Source organism: Theileria equi, assembly GCF_000342415.1.
Source record: "Theileria equi strain WA chromosome 2 map unlocalized gcontig_1105316255037, whole genome shotgun sequence".
In the NCBI taxonomy this organism is placed as follows: Eukaryota; Apicomplexa; class Aconoidasida; order Piroplasmida; family Theileriidae; genus Theileria; species Theileria equi.
In genome coordinates, this window is record NW_004668230.1 from 1,615,075 (window position 1) to 1,630,403 (window position 15,329).

The window sequence follows — 15,329 nt, forward strand, 5'->3', positions numbered from 1 at the left end:
CTACTCACGAATTATTTTCGAAAGATTATAGGATCCAATGCTTTCATTGGGATTTATGCATGAATAAATTAGTATCACGGTTCATGAACAGTCATCATTGTGACAAGCCTTGTACACGAGAAGGAAATTTTAGGGTTTTCCAACGAGCATGTTTGCGATGAATTTGGCGACGGAGATGACCTTGATCTTTGGACACTCCAAAACTTCCTTTCTGTGTAGAATTGAGTCTGTAACTACAACGCTTGTAAACTTGGAGTCTTTTATTCTGTCCAAAGCTGGTCCGCTGAATAGGCCATGGGTGACGAATGCAAACACCTTTTCAGCTCCAGCTTTTACTAACATTTCAGCTGCTTTGACCAGGGTTCCAGCAGTGTCAACCATATCGTCTACCAGAATAACATTTTTGCCCTTGACATCACCAGTGAGGTCCATTTTGTCTACCTCGTTTGCGCGTGTTCTTACTTTGGTCATGCAAATTGTTTCGACGAATGAACCTGTGAGTTTGTGTTAATGTACAAGGAGGATTTGTGGAAATCACATGGATGAAAGATGAGGATAACGTACCTTCACCTAGCTTTTCGCCAAAGAGTTCAGAGAACGCAGTTGCTCTTTTGAGGGCACCTGCATCCGGTGAAACGACTGAAAAGCTGTCAAGTCCTAGAGATAGGAAATGTTCAATGGCAACCGAGTGGACCAAGAAGCTCTCGAATTGTACTCTTGGGCTAAAGAAACCGCAGCAAACGACGCTATGGAAATCGAGAGTGAAGGCACGGTCCGCGCCCATGGTTTCTATCATCTTGCAGACATCAGCCTGAACAAATGTGAAGTGCAAAGGTCAAACTTACAGATGAAATGGGAGCCCCTGGAGTATGCTTATCAGTTTGCCTGGCGTATCCAAAGTATGGAACAACAGCAGTAACTTGACTGGCTCCGGCTCTCTTTGCGGTTGAGATCATGAGCAAAAGTTCCATTAAATGGTCATTTACCGGTGGGCATGTGGACTGTATAATAACCACATGTTTGTTGTTCAAGAATCCACCCAAATCCATACATATTTCACCATCTGCGAACCTCTTTACGTAGCCATTGCTGAGTGGTATTCCTGTGAGTTCGGAAACCTTTTTTGCCAGCTCCACACTGGCATTTCCGTGGCAAATTACGCTTGATTCCGTACAGAGTGATAGAAACATACGAAATTCCTTCATGGTTTTCAACAAGTGTATGGAAGTACAGGGAATTGCATACACCGCAGGGGGTGGGGAACGCAATAAGACCCTGAAAAGCGTCCATTCGCTCGACACATTGGAAGATTCTTTTGATATCTCTACATGTAAATGTAGTGTAATTGAAAATTATGATCCTGCAACGTGACAAGGCCTCGTATTCTAGAGATAGGTATTTTGTAGATAAAGTCTATAGTGAGGGTCAAAGAACGCCCTTGATGCGATTTGTGCCACTTGTAAGAGTAGATGCCTAGGTGTGTTGCTAAAGTCTTTGCTTACCCAGAATGCATTTGTCACAAAGGCCTCGGATTCTTCCAGGAGCGACATTTTATATCCTTTCCGATTAATTGTACTCTTTGTATCTATGCTCCAGTACGTAAATCCCTTGTAATTCTCAGCACACTTTGTGTTTTCTACCGATACCTCTACAGGAGCCTCCACAGGTTCGTTTGCAGTTTCTTCATCCTCGGTGCGATCTTCCACCGAGTCACTAATTGACGATGTGCCTCTACTGCTCTTTCCTTCATCACTTCCGGACTCTGTACCCTTGTTATTAACGGTGCTGTGCGCTTTTAGGGCGTTGGAATAGTAGCAAGTTTTCAGATCTAGGTTAAGTCCGTCTTCCTCCCAGAGAATATCACGCAAGACACTGTCCTTTGATCTCAAATATTCCTGATGTGCGATAATGTTGGTGTTACCTTCAGAATTTGTAGCGTCTATGGGTGTGTTTGCCGTGAATTCAATATCCATGGACCTACTACTTTTACCTGTTCCATCTACGTACGCATCTACAAACTTTCTGCGTTTACTCGTAGATTTACGGCAAAGTACGGAGTACTGCTTGGAAAACTTTTTTAAAACTCCGATATAGAGGTGTCGTATTTCCGGGTCCATGGCTACGCGTCTCCGAGTACTTTGCGAGGCAGATAAAGTGACTACATGTTTATAGATGAGGTTAAAAAATATATTTACAGATAATTATAACGACTAAAAATGGACAAGGAGGGTAAGCATTATACACACTTTATTACAACCTTACAGAGACTACAAACGTTGAGAATCCCACAGAAGATAAGACCCAAGGTAAGAGACTCGTATGATTGATGTTATAAACTACCCAGAAACCCACAAGAGGCAGCATACACCAGTGAGAAAACCTCCTGGCGGTGACTCTTCCAGTAAGTTTAGGGCTTGCGATTATAAAATTTTCAGTAACTTTTGGTTAATTTATGTCCCAGTACATGTACCTTTTAGTGTATAGACACTGCTATCAATTTATGCATGCATTCTCGATTATCCCATATTTTTCTAATAAAATTTATGTCTTTCCAGGAGAGATTACCTCGAAAATTTTGTACATGAAACTAGTAGAAGCTGTTTTTGAATGCCGCAGTTAGGGCTTTTACCTTTTTTTCTCCGCAACCTAAGATCGAGTGAATGGCAAAAATGTGAGATACCTGGTATCGAGTATATTTCGTCTTCTCCCAAGTGTACAATCTCTTTTAGAGTTTTAAACTTTCTGCAAATGAGAGATGCATCACTGGAGTTGATGCTTCTGACGCTTGAAATCATGTCACAGACGGTTTCAAAATGCGTTTTCGTTTCCTTTTTGTTCAGTATTTCGATTCCTTTGTAGTAATTTAATTTTAGTATCTCTATTACAGCTGCGCTTTCATGGCAGTTCCAACTCAAAAGTATCTTGTATCCATACGTGAATGTGTGTACGGTTAGCTGATCTAGATGCTCAGATGAGAGTGACTATAAACATACTCAAGATGTTTGCAAATTCTGCAATATCGACTTGACATAGGATAAACAAGTTTGGAATTTTGTGTTGGCGTATTGACTTTATCCTCTCAATGATGTAGTTGCTATGTAGCCTGTGATATTTTAGAGAGAGGAAGAGGACAGATATTTCCGGAGATATCATGAAATCTGCAGGTATATCACTCTCCACAAAAGTTATGTTTCTAAAACACCTACAAATTGTTAGTTTCTGCTAGATTTATATTCTTGGGACAGAGTCCATTGTATGCACATGTGTTCTTACTTTACTAGAGGGTTCCTCCTTTGTCTGGGAGAGATGATCAAGTGATCATCATTTCTTATGTTGAAGTTTGGCATTTTATATCGCACTTGTGACCATCTTTAGGTACTTATAGCTGGCACGTTTCAGGTACAAAATTTGCCATTATACCCTATTTAAGCCTATATAAACAACTCAGTATCGTAAATATTCCACTATTTGGGCCGTAAAGTACATTAGAGAACACTTTCTGAAGTCTTGTAGACAACAGCAGGGATTCTCCAGACCTTTCCCACCGTAAGCCTCACCTACGAGACAAATATACAATTTGCGAGTATTTAATACACTTACAAGTCCCAAACAGAGACTGAGGTTGTCAGGAATCCCAAACGAGATCAGGGGCGGGGACTTATTACACACTCGCCTGATATACACAAAATTGCACAGCCTTTTGGACTAGAAACGCACAAGATACTATTTTGCTGTACATTAATCTACCATTTCTCTCTGTAGAAGGAATTTAGGAGGAATGTGTGCCTTTGGAGACCAGAGACGATTAATAGGCGAAAATCGAGACTAAAACTTTCTATTTCATACTACAAATGACTACTCACGAGATATACATCTGATTCAGTCACAATGTATCTCTATTGTCTGACATTTCTGTTGCACGTGCTGGTAGTGTGTAGGTCAGATAGACCAGATATCGCAAAATTGGTGAGTTTAAATGGACACAGATTGGAATTTACAGGAAAATGAACAAAAGTTACTCATCCAAAACTTGAATCGCAGTAAAGACATCGAGGCAGAGCTAAAGGATAACTTGGATCTCTTGCACAAAAGAGACGATAACATTGTATGTTTGGAGTATTGTCCACATTTTAATGCAGAGCTTGGACTCTTCGTCTACAGTGATCCCCCCTGATCAAGGTATTCTATAGATAATCGCCATATTTATTTGCAGATAATACTGTAAAGATAAAGCATGGATACACACCCCCAATTATTATTATGCTTCCTGAAGATCCAACACCCAGGTATGCCAATCATCTCTTTTGTATTCTCACCATCCATAATTTCGACTATATAATGCACATGCACCGAGAGACATTTGCATATAGAGAAAAATGGGAGTATGCCGTGACCCTCAAGTGTCTGGGTCAGAATAATTTTGACGTCTTCACCAACGTACACAACACCCGAATGGCTAAAATGATGGGTAAGTGGACTACATGTGCCTATAATTCTTGTAGCCATAAAGGGGAATACTGTTGAGGAGATTCAAGAAGAGATAAAGGAAACGGAAAAGGAGATTAAAGATGTAAGTACAGTGTCACAAACACGTTACACATCGTTTTAAAACAACATGGATAATGTAATTACAGGTACAATCGGATTTGGAGTCCGCGAAAAATGCGGATGTTGGAGACCAGAATAGTTTCAAGGGGAAAACAAAGCTCCTTCACAAACAACACAACATTAGGCTTGTGACAAGGGAGCTTGACATACTAAATGTAAAGCTACAGAGGCTGCAAAAGAGATATAAAAGTGCCATTTTGTTTGGGAGACATGGTAGCAAGGTGACTGATAAGAAAAGCGAAAGCAATGACGATGAAGATGAAGAAAAAGAAAACGACGATGATTACCAAGAAAGAGAAGGTAATGATGACGAAGAGGAAGGAGAGGGGGATGAAGAAGAGTAAAGTGATAGATTATCAGGGCAGTAGCACTCCAGTGTATATGCAGTCTTTGGAAGGGACTACTCTAAATTTGCACTTTAAATATATACTCTTAATTTATAAAGTGTACATTAGGAAGTGAAAATGGGAGGTCTCGCAGGTAAGTTGCGCATTCTCGTGATTGTTTCATTTCTTTGAAAAATTTCGGTATTTTTGAAGATTGTGTCGCATATTATACATTCATCCGATATTTTTGGTTATATTTACCCTTTACACTTGGAAATGCCCTTGAAATGTGTAATGTGGAAATTATATGCCATATTTTAACTGATACATTATACCTCAGAGTCGAAATCGAATACAAGGGTCACTCCCAGATACAAGGGACTCTCAAAATCGAAAACAGATCCGTTACTTATGTTGGCATCGATGGGCTGCCTAGGTTGCCTTATGCTAGCGGTAAGTGCTTCCTATTTAGCTTAGTCACAAGGTGATACAGCTTGAATATCCATTCTTTTTATCGCTCCTGGTTATACTTTCGTCCGTAGTAACGGCTGGGATAGGATCACTTAACGCTCAATACTTGATGCCTCTTTTTGGGTAAGTATGGAACAGAATATCTCATTACAACTTTAGGATTTTTCCATCATTTTTCAAACTCACAGTAGATGTATTGATAGCGCTAGCAACTGGGAAGGAATTCTCGTAGAAATGTATAAATTATGTTAGTGTATAGTTCGTGCTTAGACCTTTTTAATTTTTAAAATCAAATCGAGTTCATCCCTTGTGCATGATCCTCCATTTTCAATCAACAGAGCTGAACGGTTAATGTACACTTTTGTAAACGAAAACTTACCATGATAGGCTTCGGTATTGTGCTCTAGAGTATTGAGTACCTTTGTGAGACTTTGAAGCTTGTCCATTTCTGAAGTTACATTCTGCACATATCCTGCCGGTAGGTTCTCCACTGATTGCTTTATATCTTCCAGCAAAAACTTTCTGAGCTCGTATGCATCCAGAAGCAATTGCTGACCTAGAACGTCACTAACGGTATTTAACGAAAAGAGGATTTCCTTAAAGTGTACCATTAGCGATCTAGGAACCTTGTTTACAATGTGGAGCAGGTATGTACTGGGAAGATGCTCCTTTGAGTGTTTTATAGACTCTAGAACCTGCTGTTCATTTCTAAGCAATTCGTCACTTGGCCCATAGATTTCAACGATTTCATCGGTATTGTGTGAAAATTGACACATTTTATCCACTAAACATTTGAATGCATCGGCCTTTGTTGCGGTAAGTTTTTCTGTAGATCAAGTTTATATCATATAAAAATACCCACCTTTCTCCACAGAGAAGTTAACGAGCTCTACATATGCAGACGCGATAATTTCACAAATTTCGTCGGAAAGTCCATCTATACTTTCCAGACAATAGTCACAGGTTGCAATTACGTAACCAGAAAGCTTTGTAAATAATTTCAAATCTGTATTCTTTTGCAACTTTTCAGCTCTTTCCTTCAAGTACTGTTGATACTTTCCAATGAGCCTTTTAAAAACCAAAAACATTTCGAACAACGTTTGTTCACAACTTATTGAGATAGTTGCCTGAAAACGTGTATTTATAGCAGAAAACAATTCTTTAGCGGAGAATAGGACCATCATTATTGCAGAATCCTTTGTATCATCCACTAATATTCTTGCAAGGAGATCCATGAGTTGCACCTCCTCACTCGCTATCCAAGGTCCTAGGTAACTCTCAAAACATCTACTCAATATCCCCTTGAATGGTTTATGAATTTTTTTTTCAGTAACCTTTGAATTTAGTTGTAAGGCCTCAGGAAATTCTATAGGAGCACTTTCAGGGCTTTGAGCATTTTCATTAGTATATTGCGATAATCTACAGTCAAGTTCCTCTTCAAATTCTTTGCAACGTAACAGAGAAGAAAGAACACTATTTGCTCCCAAGGTTTGGTGGGATTCTCTGAGGATATCTCCAAGCTGATCTCTAAGCTTTTTCATGCATAGCCATGTCGAAGAGACCTGTATTCCCCAGCTTGAAGGCATTGATTCACCATATTTATCATCAAAATCATTGATGGATCTCCTGATCCAAGAGAATCTGTGATTTATCCCATCGGTTGTTTTCAAATCAAATGCCAAATAGAACATATTTTGGTAATCTTGCGATAATTTTGAAGAAAATTTCTGAGATATATGTTTACGAACGGAATCTCCCAGTGCATCTGCGCAGACGCACATGTTATTTATTTCTGGTAGATTGTCATCCATTAACTCTGACATCTTTAGGCCTAGGGCGGTTTCCAAATCTTCAATTAGTTGTTCCTCTAGTTTCTCAAATAAGCTATCACATTTTTGTATCAATTTTGCTACCGGAGGAGCGTTTTTAAGAGGGTCCACCAGTTCACGTAACTCTCGCAAAATTACAATATAGCCGCTGGTCTCTTTATAATTTCTACTTTTAGCAGTTTCACTCAGATCATCTAACGTATTAGACAACATTATAAGCCTCTTTAATGCGAGTATAGTATCACAAATGTTAATTTTTGCATTGTGAAGGGCCCTAATATCTGAACTCAAAATTTTTAGAGAGCTTTCTCCTCTTTTGCTCTGTTCTTGTAATTCATTAATTTGTAACATTAGTTCGTTTGTTGCAAATTGAAGGTGTTCAAATTTCTCATGAGCCAACTGACCAGTTACTGCCTTCTCTTCAAACATTTTAATTAGTTGTTTGTCTTGGTGTTCCAATTCCTCATTAAGTTCCGATATTAAAGAATCAATTCCACAAAGACTGTATTCATCTGGAAAGTGTTCATTGATGAAATGAACTGGATTTTCCAGTAATTTGTCTATATCGTACGTTGTTTTTTCATCCATGGTATTGTATTTTTGTGTATGAAAATTTAGCCAGTTTACAGTCCACCTTTGTCTAGTGAATGTACAAACAGATGGTATACAAGAGCATACTTGCAAGCAGATAGTCAAAAACGATCCTTCTTACTCCAAATTTGTATTCCTTCGCATTATGGATTATGTGTAGCACTGAGAATGCGAGTATAAAGGTCCCAAATGTACAGAATAGCGATGATACCGTTGCCCTTTCCTTTAGTCCACGTCCTCTATAGATCTCGTATATTACAATACAGCTGGATATTATGGATATTGATAGCAGTATTAGAGCTCCACGTCTTAAGCGATCCTTTAAAACGACATCACGCTGAAATTTCTCCCGGGAAACTTCAAACTCCATATATAAAACACAAATATTCGCATTTGTCTATATTTTACACCTAATGTGTGTGTTATGGCGAGAGTAGAGTGCAGCGTCAGTATTATGGTGTATCCACCGTCCTTTATAATAAATAAATGGGAAGAGTTTGACGCTTATCATGTATGTATATTCTTATAAGTACGATCCTGCGTTTTTTAGGCTTTGTATCAATCTTAAGTGGAGAATCTTCTTGTATACATCTTAGACCTTATAACTTGAAAAGGTGTCCGGGATACTCCTTTGTGAACCGGAATTTAGGGAATTCTATGCTATTTCGCAATATTTCTCATTTTAGGGTGAGTTGTTGCACTGAATCAATGTACTGGACCATGATGTTTACGTTCACTCCTTTCAGGGCCCTATGAATACATTTCACATATATACACCTCAAACCTTATTTAGGGTATATTAAAAATGAAGAATAGTTCCTGGGTGCGCAGTGAATTCATCAAATACTTTGAGAAAAAAGGTCATGTGCACTGGCCAAGTGCCTCTGTTTTGCCTTGCAATGATCCGACTCTACTCTTTGTAAACGCTGGTATGAACCAGTTCAAAGATATTATAATGGGAAAGAGTGACGAGAGTACTGAATTTGGTAGACTAAGGAGGGTTGCCAACAGTCAAAAATGCATCAGAGCAGGTGGTAAACATAATGACTTAGACGATGTAGGTCATGATTGCTACCATAACACATTCTTTGAAATGTTGGGAAACTGGAGTTTCGGCGACTATTTCAAAAAGGAAGCTATTGAGTACGCATTTGAGCTCCTCACCACCGTTTATGGGCTAGACAAGGATAGACTCTATGTAACATATTTTGGTGGTGACCCAAAGATATCTTGCCCACCTGATGATGAGGCAAGGAAGATTTGGATGCAATACCTTCCTGAAGAGAGAATCCTTCCATTTGGCTTGAAGGATAACTTTTGGGAAATGGCTGACGTTGGTCCCTGCGGACCATGTTCTGAGATCCATTATGATCACGTTGGAAATAGAGATGCTGCTTCTCTCGTAAATGCTGATGATCCTCAAGTTGTTGAGATATGGAACCTTGTGTTTATGCAATACAACAGGAAGAGCGATGGTACCCTGGAGCCATTACCGCGCCCATGCGTAGATACAGGAATGGGTTTGGAAAGACTTTGTGCCGTACTATTAGGGAGCAGCAGCAACTACGATGCAGATGTCTTATCTACTGTTATGAATGTTATACATGAGAAGGTACCAGGCTTACCAGCATATTCTGGTTCCTTGAATATTGTGGACACCGCATATAGAGTTGTTGCCGACCACGTTAGATGTTTGACCATTGCAATTGCAGATGGAGTTTATCCTTCCAATGATGGAAGAGGTTATGTGCTGAGAAGAATACTTAGGAGAGCTGTAAGGTATGCAAGGGAACATTTGGGTGTGGATGGACCATTTTTGCATACATTGGTAGATTCCCTCGTTAACACATATGGCGACGCATACAAAGAGGTTGTAGAAAATAAGGACATAGTAAAGAGTATAATCCATGAGGAAGAAGAACTCTTCCTTAAAACCCTTGATAAAGGAAGAGAGAGATTCCGCAGAATGATTAAACAAGCACAGCAAGCATCTCCTGACGGTAGCACCAGCGGACAAGCTATAGTTAGTGCTCAGGATGCATTCTTACTTTATAGTTCTTATGGGTTTCCACTGGATTTAACCGTTTTGATGGCAAAAGAGTATGGAGTTGGTGTAGACACTGACGGATTTAAAGAGGAACTCAAAAAGCACCAAGAAAAATCAGACAGAAGAGTAAACAAAGATGATGCATTTGCAAATTTACTTGAATCATTATCTGCAGATAAATTGGATGTTATATCTAAGCATTGCAATGGAGTTCTTACAGATGATTCCGCAAAATACCAATGGTCCTCTGAGGATCCAAAGGAGCAGATTTTTGATGCAAAGGTTCTTGCAATTTGGACCGAAGGCGGCCTTCAAGACGTGCAAGATGCAGATGTATTTGCGTTAGTTACCGATGTTACTCCGTTTTATGCCGAGGGAGGTGGACAAATCTATGACGAAGGTTTTATAGATACATGCCAAGTTCACAAAGTGTACAAAATGAGCGGCCTAGTCTTCCATTTTTGTACTGCAGGTGATACCCCAATACATGCAGGATCAACTGTAAAAATGCGCGTGGACTATGATAGGAGAGTAAAGGTGGCATGTAATCACACCTGTACCCATTTGTTAAACTTTGTTCTTCGTGATATAAACAAGGACACCAAGCAAAGAGGGTCACAATTAGATGCAGAGAAATTGAAATTTGATTTCAATGGTTCAGGAGCTCTAAGCGAGGATGTTTTGCAGGAAATTGAACGAAAACTCGCTAATTTTATCTCCAAAGAACTAGAAGTTGTAACAAAATCAATTCCTTATAAGGAAGCTCTTGAGATATCTGGAATCAGAGCCAATTTTGATGAAAAATACCCAGAGATTGTACGTGTAGTATCGGTTGGAAAAGATGATGGACTTTCTACATCAATTGAAGTTTGTGGTGGTACACATCTCGGAAATACGAAAACCATACAGAGTGCTTATGTAATTGGAGAAGAGGGTATATCAAAGGGTGTACGCAGATTAACTCTTGTGACAAATGCACAGAGCGCAACTGCAGCCTCTAATCTAAAACATTTTGAGACATCCCTGGACAACTTGGTTGGTTCATTAAAAGATATTAAAATGGGAGGTGATACGAGTTTAGCATTTATGAATGCAAATGAGAATATGAAACAATTAACTGCACTAAGAGCAATAGTTCAGGATGAGAAGTTGGTTCCCCTTGTAGGAAAAAGAAAACTTTTGAGCAAATTTGAGCAGGTTATAGACGAACAAGTTTTTGCCATAAAAGCCCATCAAAAGAGACTTGCAAATCTTGCAAAAAGTTTGGCATCAGATTACATTGAAGAAATCAAAACCTCTAATTTTGAATCTTGTGAATACACAGAGGGTGATCCTTCAGTTGTAAGGTTCTTTGTTAATGAGTTGGAAGGTGATTTGAAATCTGTGAATATGATGGTTCAGACCATGTCAAAAGCATTCCCAAAATACGCATTTGTAGCTACTAGTGTTCATGAGTCTGCAATTTGTTGTAGATGCATGTCTCCTGACCAAAAATTCAACGCTTTAGAGGCGGCAAATTCAATCGCAAAGGAACTTGGATGTTTCCCAGAGAATATGGAACCCGCAAAAGGGTCAGCTACAAATGCAATGTGGACATTGGACAAGACATGTGCTTGAAAATTTCGTCTAGATCAGCTAGCTGCTGAATGAATAAATTTTACGGGATGACCCTATACAATATTAACATATACGGGTTTATATACAGCTTTTTAATATGGTGGCTAAACAACGGAGAAGGGAATTAGGCTGGATAGTAATTAACAAGATTTTTTCCACAAAACTACCCTATAGAGCGTTACGAAGTCCAGAATTTGTCATTGAAATCCCGCTAATTAGACGTTTACAGATGCATACACAGATCTCTCAATGGCTACCAAGTCCAGAGGCTCCACCGTACTTGGATTTCCTGTTGAATTACAGCCATATTGAGCGTTCCTCAAAGGGCATACCCCGGATTTGCGTATACAAGATTCCTAGTATAAGCATACTCTCCAGATATACTTTTACCAATTCCATTCTATACCAGAACACACTTTATGATATGAGCATGGTACATGTATTATAGAGATGTTACTATAAATGTGAGCAGTTTTCCTATAAAGGTATCACGTGAAATGTGTAAGGGCCACCATATATATTTTCAATTTTATGTGTCATTTCAATTAATTAATGCAGGTTTCCAGTTCAGTTAGTGATGAAACAATAGGTGGTTTTGACTTATACCAGTTTGATAAACCTTGCAAGTCGATTTGTAGCTTATCCGCTTCTGATACGAATATCCATCGATTTGCCCTTGGTACTTCTGAGTATTCTACAGATAATACGGTAAGAGCACACACTTATAGCAAATACATTTGATTTATAGCTTACACTCGTCGATTTTGACGAATCTAGCAGGAATTTCACTCAGATTGCACAGTCAAAGAACCTTCCACCTGTTGAACACCTAATTCCCTTTGGCAAAGGGGTTAACAGTGAGATACTTGTTGTTTTTCGTGACACCAAAGAAAGAGGTGAGTTAGGGTCGTGTATACAGGGAAGTTGGCATTTCCATGTGTTACCAGAGTTGACCCGTATTCATGGTTTACGTGGCTATTGTCACTATTCTTCATATTTAAAATGTAGAGAGTTATCTTTCTTTACTCAAGGTTGATCTTGAAGATTCTCTCGGGAGTTTTGAGACACTAGTAAAGCTAGATTCTACATTTAGAAACGTAAAGAGGTTCGTTTATAAGGACGAAATTTACACGTTTTAGGATATCTTATGATCCTTATTCCGGAGAATTTGGTAGATTTTGCGTAATTTCAAGAGAATCACTATGTTTATTTAAAGAAAGTGAAGAGTCTTTTGAGGAAATATTTAGGATAAATACAGATTCAAAACTTAGATATTCGGGTTCATATCACGCAGGAGCATTTGATCCACATCATTCGGATTTATTTGGAATAAGTATAGACAATTGTTTTGAAATTATAGATTTTAGACAGAAACTAACTGACAGAATCACCCTAAAAGGATCAGCTCCTCACAAGGGTGCAATCTTGGACTTGAAGTTCAACCCAAATGTACCAAATGAGGTAATAACTGTTGGAGAAGACACTAGGGTTTATAGCTGGGATTTAAGAGCCACACTTGAACCGACTGTTTTTGATAGTGGTCACAATCATTGGATACAGGAGATACATTATAACACATTTCATGACCAACTACTCTTGACTTGTGGAGCTACTGGAATTTTCTTACATACGAGGAATGAATCCTTAAATAGAGTATACCATAATCCACAGGCATCAGTTTGCACATGCTGGAGTGAAGGAGATGCTTGGCACTATGGAAGCATAGTTTCAAGAGGACTTTTAGTTGAATCAGTTCCAAAAGATATAAAATTTAAACTGTTATAGTAGGGAATATGTACATATTGAGATGCCCATTCGCATTGATATATATCAATTCCTTATTATCTGCAAATACATCTACATTTGCCTTTTTACGCAATTCCAACATTTCAACCTTAAAATGTCTTAACCAAAGATTTTTGAAAGAAACAAAACCTTTTGTTTCTAATGGTATAGATAGCTCCATTCCCATTTACAGAGGTTTACGATGTAGGTTGTATTCAAATGCATCCAACACTTTTTATGACAATGTTACGTCTATATCAGACAAAATTAGGAGCGACTCTATCATTCTTAAGGAACAAGAAAAGGGTAATACTCAGATATATAAACAGCTCTTGCAAGATTGCGGAAAGAACTTTACTCACTTGGTGAATTACAGTAAAGAGTTGAACGTAGTATTTAAAAAGGCAGCATTTATTGGAGCTACAGAATTTGACTCCAAGTATCATAACCCAGAAGTTTTTGGTTCTATCTTGCATTTCAGAGGTTTTGAATATGCAGAGTCTCTTTGCCTTGTTTTTAGTTCTGCAATGTTTCCTTTGATTCCATCTCCGGCGGCAAATTATATAAATGCAAATGAAAGGACACTATCATATTTTGAACGTATTATGTCTGGCATTTCTGGACTTAGAGTTAAGAAAATACATTGTCCATATCCATTCAGGAATATTTTATCGATTGAATTTGTAGATGCCCAAAGTATAACCGGATCTGGGAATACCCCTGCATACGAAATTCTCATAATTTGTGATAGGGTAAACAAATTACTTTTGTTAGAATCAGAATCGCAAACAATATTACTCACATCGGAATGCGCAGATGAAAAAGAGGGATTGCAATTTGGGGTTGGAAAAAAGTTCCTTTTACCTGAACCTAAGCATATAGTCCCGAGTAAGAATGACACATTTTCGCTATTTAATGAAAGATTTTCAACATGCCAGCACATGAGCTTAATAAAGTCCATGCTAAAAACATATGAGGGTATAGACAAGACTTTTGTGCAACAATTAGCGGAAAAAGTTGAGGTGGATCCGCTAACACACGTTTCTAAAATTGAAAACCTAGAGAGCTTCTACAATGCGTTTTATAGTGAAGTTACAACTCTCAGTGAAATTTCAGATGACTATATACAAACTAGTGCAACATCTACTGAAATGAATGTGGACAAACTACAAGATGGACCAAAGCCACAGACGCACATTGAGAATATATACAATCTTTGGGGTACATTTTGTCCTATATATAAGCATAACAGGCTTGCAGAAAAGTGCGATGTACTCATTAAAGAAACCATTGATCGGTTAACACGTATAGCTGCTCAATGCGAGAATGACCCTCAGCAGGCTGAGAGATTTGCAAAGGTTTCAGAGAGGATTAATAGTATAGATGCATACAAAAGTCTATTGGATGCAATGCCCAAGTTTAGAAAGGCAGATGAATTTGAAACCTTAACTTCCTTGTACAATGAGGTTACCGCGTTAGGTGATCTAGTGAACTATAAGAGATTATCCAGAGTGAACAGGAAGAGAGCAATAGAGGAAAAAGAGGATAAAGTGAAAAAAACAAAAGATGTATACAAAGGTATTCTTATTCTACGTGTTAACGAACGCGAAGATTCTCCCATGATAATCGTTGGAAAAAATGCAAAACAAAATGAGACAGTAACTCATGAAATAGGAACGCCTGGGGACTTATGGCTGCATGTAAGGGATTATCCAGGAGGACATATCTTACTTAGAGGATACAAGAATGACGAAAATAGCATACAAATGGCTGCAGATGTTGCAAGCTTTGTTTCAAAGGGAAAGGACTGCAATAATGTGCAGGTATGTGTCGCCAAAATTGAAAATGTAAAAAAACATCCTGGAGCTGAACTTGGAGCTGTTTCGGTTCGAGAGTATAGAGTAGTAACTGGTCATCCAAAACGAGGAATGAGGCTAATAGAGATGGATAAGGCAGATAAGCAAGCACAAACTTCGCAAAAGAATTGATAGAGATAAAATATAAATGTTTAGCAATATTCCTTACGGTAAACTTCTTAGACAAGCGGTATATATT

At 38.5% G+C, this 15,329-nt stretch overlaps 9 protein-coding genes across 9 annotated transcripts, besides 1 other annotated feature; 4 read left to right on the forward strand and 5 right to left on the reverse strand.

Annotated features, from left to right (window-relative positions):
- Positions 1-129: 129 nt before the first annotated feature.
- On the reverse strand, positions 130-1,215 carry BEWA_042070 (ribose-phosphate pyrophosphokinase 1, putative; the record flags this gene model as incomplete). Its single annotated transcript, XM_004833564.1, has 3 exons — positions 846-1,215; positions 565-811; positions 130-494 (listed from the first exon to the last, which is right to left on the reverse strand). The coding sequence occupies exons 1-3, from the start codon at positions 1,203-1,205 to the stop codon at positions 130-132; spliced, it is 972 nt and encodes a 323-aa protein (XP_004833621.1). The 5' UTR covers positions 1,206-1,215.
- Positions 1,216-1,373: 158 nt separating this feature from the next.
- Positions 1,374-2,212, reverse strand: BEWA_042080 (conserved hypothetical protein). Its single transcript, XM_004833565.1, has one exon. It carries the CDS (start codon positions 2,115-2,117, stop codon positions 1,386-1,388), a length of 732 nt encoding a protein of 243 aa, XP_004833622.1. The 5' UTR covers positions 2,118-2,212; the 3' UTR covers positions 1,374-1,385.
- Positions 2,213-2,256: 44 nt separating this feature from the next.
- Positions 2,257-3,627, reverse strand: BEWA_042090 (DNA repair protein rad10, putative). The gene is made up of 5 exons (XM_004833566.1): positions 3,274-3,627; positions 2,994-3,202; positions 2,681-2,959; positions 2,566-2,646; positions 2,257-2,531 (listed from the first exon to the last, which is right to left on the reverse strand). The coding sequence occupies exons 1-4, from the start codon at positions 3,345-3,347 to the stop codon at positions 2,588-2,590; spliced, it is 621 nt and encodes a 206-aa protein (XP_004833623.1). The 5' UTR covers positions 3,348-3,627; the 3' UTR covers positions 2,257-2,531; positions 2,566-2,587.
- Positions 3,628-3,665: 38 nt separating this feature from the next.
- On the forward strand, positions 3,666-4,952 carry BEWA_042100 (signal peptide containing protein; the record flags this gene model as incomplete). Its single annotated transcript, XM_004833567.1, has 6 exons — positions 3,666-3,966; positions 4,001-4,179; positions 4,214-4,286; positions 4,371-4,468; positions 4,503-4,570; positions 4,635-4,952. The coding sequence occupies exons 2-6, from the start codon at positions 4,134-4,136 to the stop codon at positions 4,950-4,952; spliced, it is 603 nt and encodes a 200-aa protein (XP_004833624.1). The 5' UTR covers positions 3,666-3,966; positions 4,001-4,133.
- Positions 4,857-4,948: a sequence feature (GA-rich).
- Positions 4,953-5,671: 719 nt separating the features above from the next.
- On the reverse strand, positions 5,672-7,822 carry BEWA_042110 (conserved hypothetical protein; the record flags this gene model as incomplete). The annotated part of the gene is made up of 3 exons (XM_004833568.1): positions 5,672-5,745; positions 5,785-6,231; positions 6,268-7,822. 3 exons carry the CDS (start codon positions 7,820-7,822, stop codon positions 5,672-5,674), a joined length of 2,076 nt encoding a protein of 691 aa, XP_004833625.1.
- Positions 7,823-7,874: 52 nt separating this feature from the next.
- BEWA_042120 (uncharacterized protein) lies at positions 7,875-8,195 on the reverse strand (the record flags this gene model as incomplete). The annotated part of the gene is made up of 1 exon (XM_004833569.1): positions 7,875-8,195. One exon carries the CDS (start codon positions 8,193-8,195, stop codon positions 7,875-7,877), a length of 321 nt encoding a protein of 106 aa, XP_004833626.1.
- Positions 8,196-8,630: 435 nt separating this feature from the next.
- On the forward strand, positions 8,631-11,489 carry BEWA_042130 (alanyl-tRNA synthetase, putative; the record flags this gene model as incomplete). Its single annotated transcript, XM_004833570.1, has 1 exon — positions 8,631-11,489. The coding sequence occupies one exon, from the start codon at positions 8,631-8,633 to the stop codon at positions 11,487-11,489; it is 2,859 nt and encodes a 952-aa protein (XP_004833627.1).
- Positions 11,490-12,028: 539 nt separating this feature from the next.
- Positions 12,029-13,274, forward strand: BEWA_042140 (conserved hypothetical protein; the record flags this gene model as incomplete). The annotated part of the gene is made up of 4 exons (XM_004833571.1): positions 12,029-12,197; positions 12,238-12,385; positions 12,498-12,594; positions 12,629-13,274. Exons 1-4 carry the CDS (start codon positions 12,042-12,044, stop codon positions 13,272-13,274), a joined length of 1,047 nt encoding a protein of 348 aa, XP_004833628.1. The 5' UTR covers positions 12,029-12,041.
- Positions 13,275-13,282: 8 nt separating this feature from the next.
- BEWA_042150 (conserved hypothetical protein) lies at positions 13,283-15,262 on the forward strand (the record flags this gene model as incomplete). Its single annotated transcript, XM_004833572.1, has 1 exon — positions 13,283-15,262. One exon carries the CDS (start codon positions 13,283-13,285, stop codon positions 15,260-15,262), a length of 1,980 nt encoding a protein of 659 aa, XP_004833629.1.
- Positions 15,263-15,329: the final 67 nt, after the last annotated feature.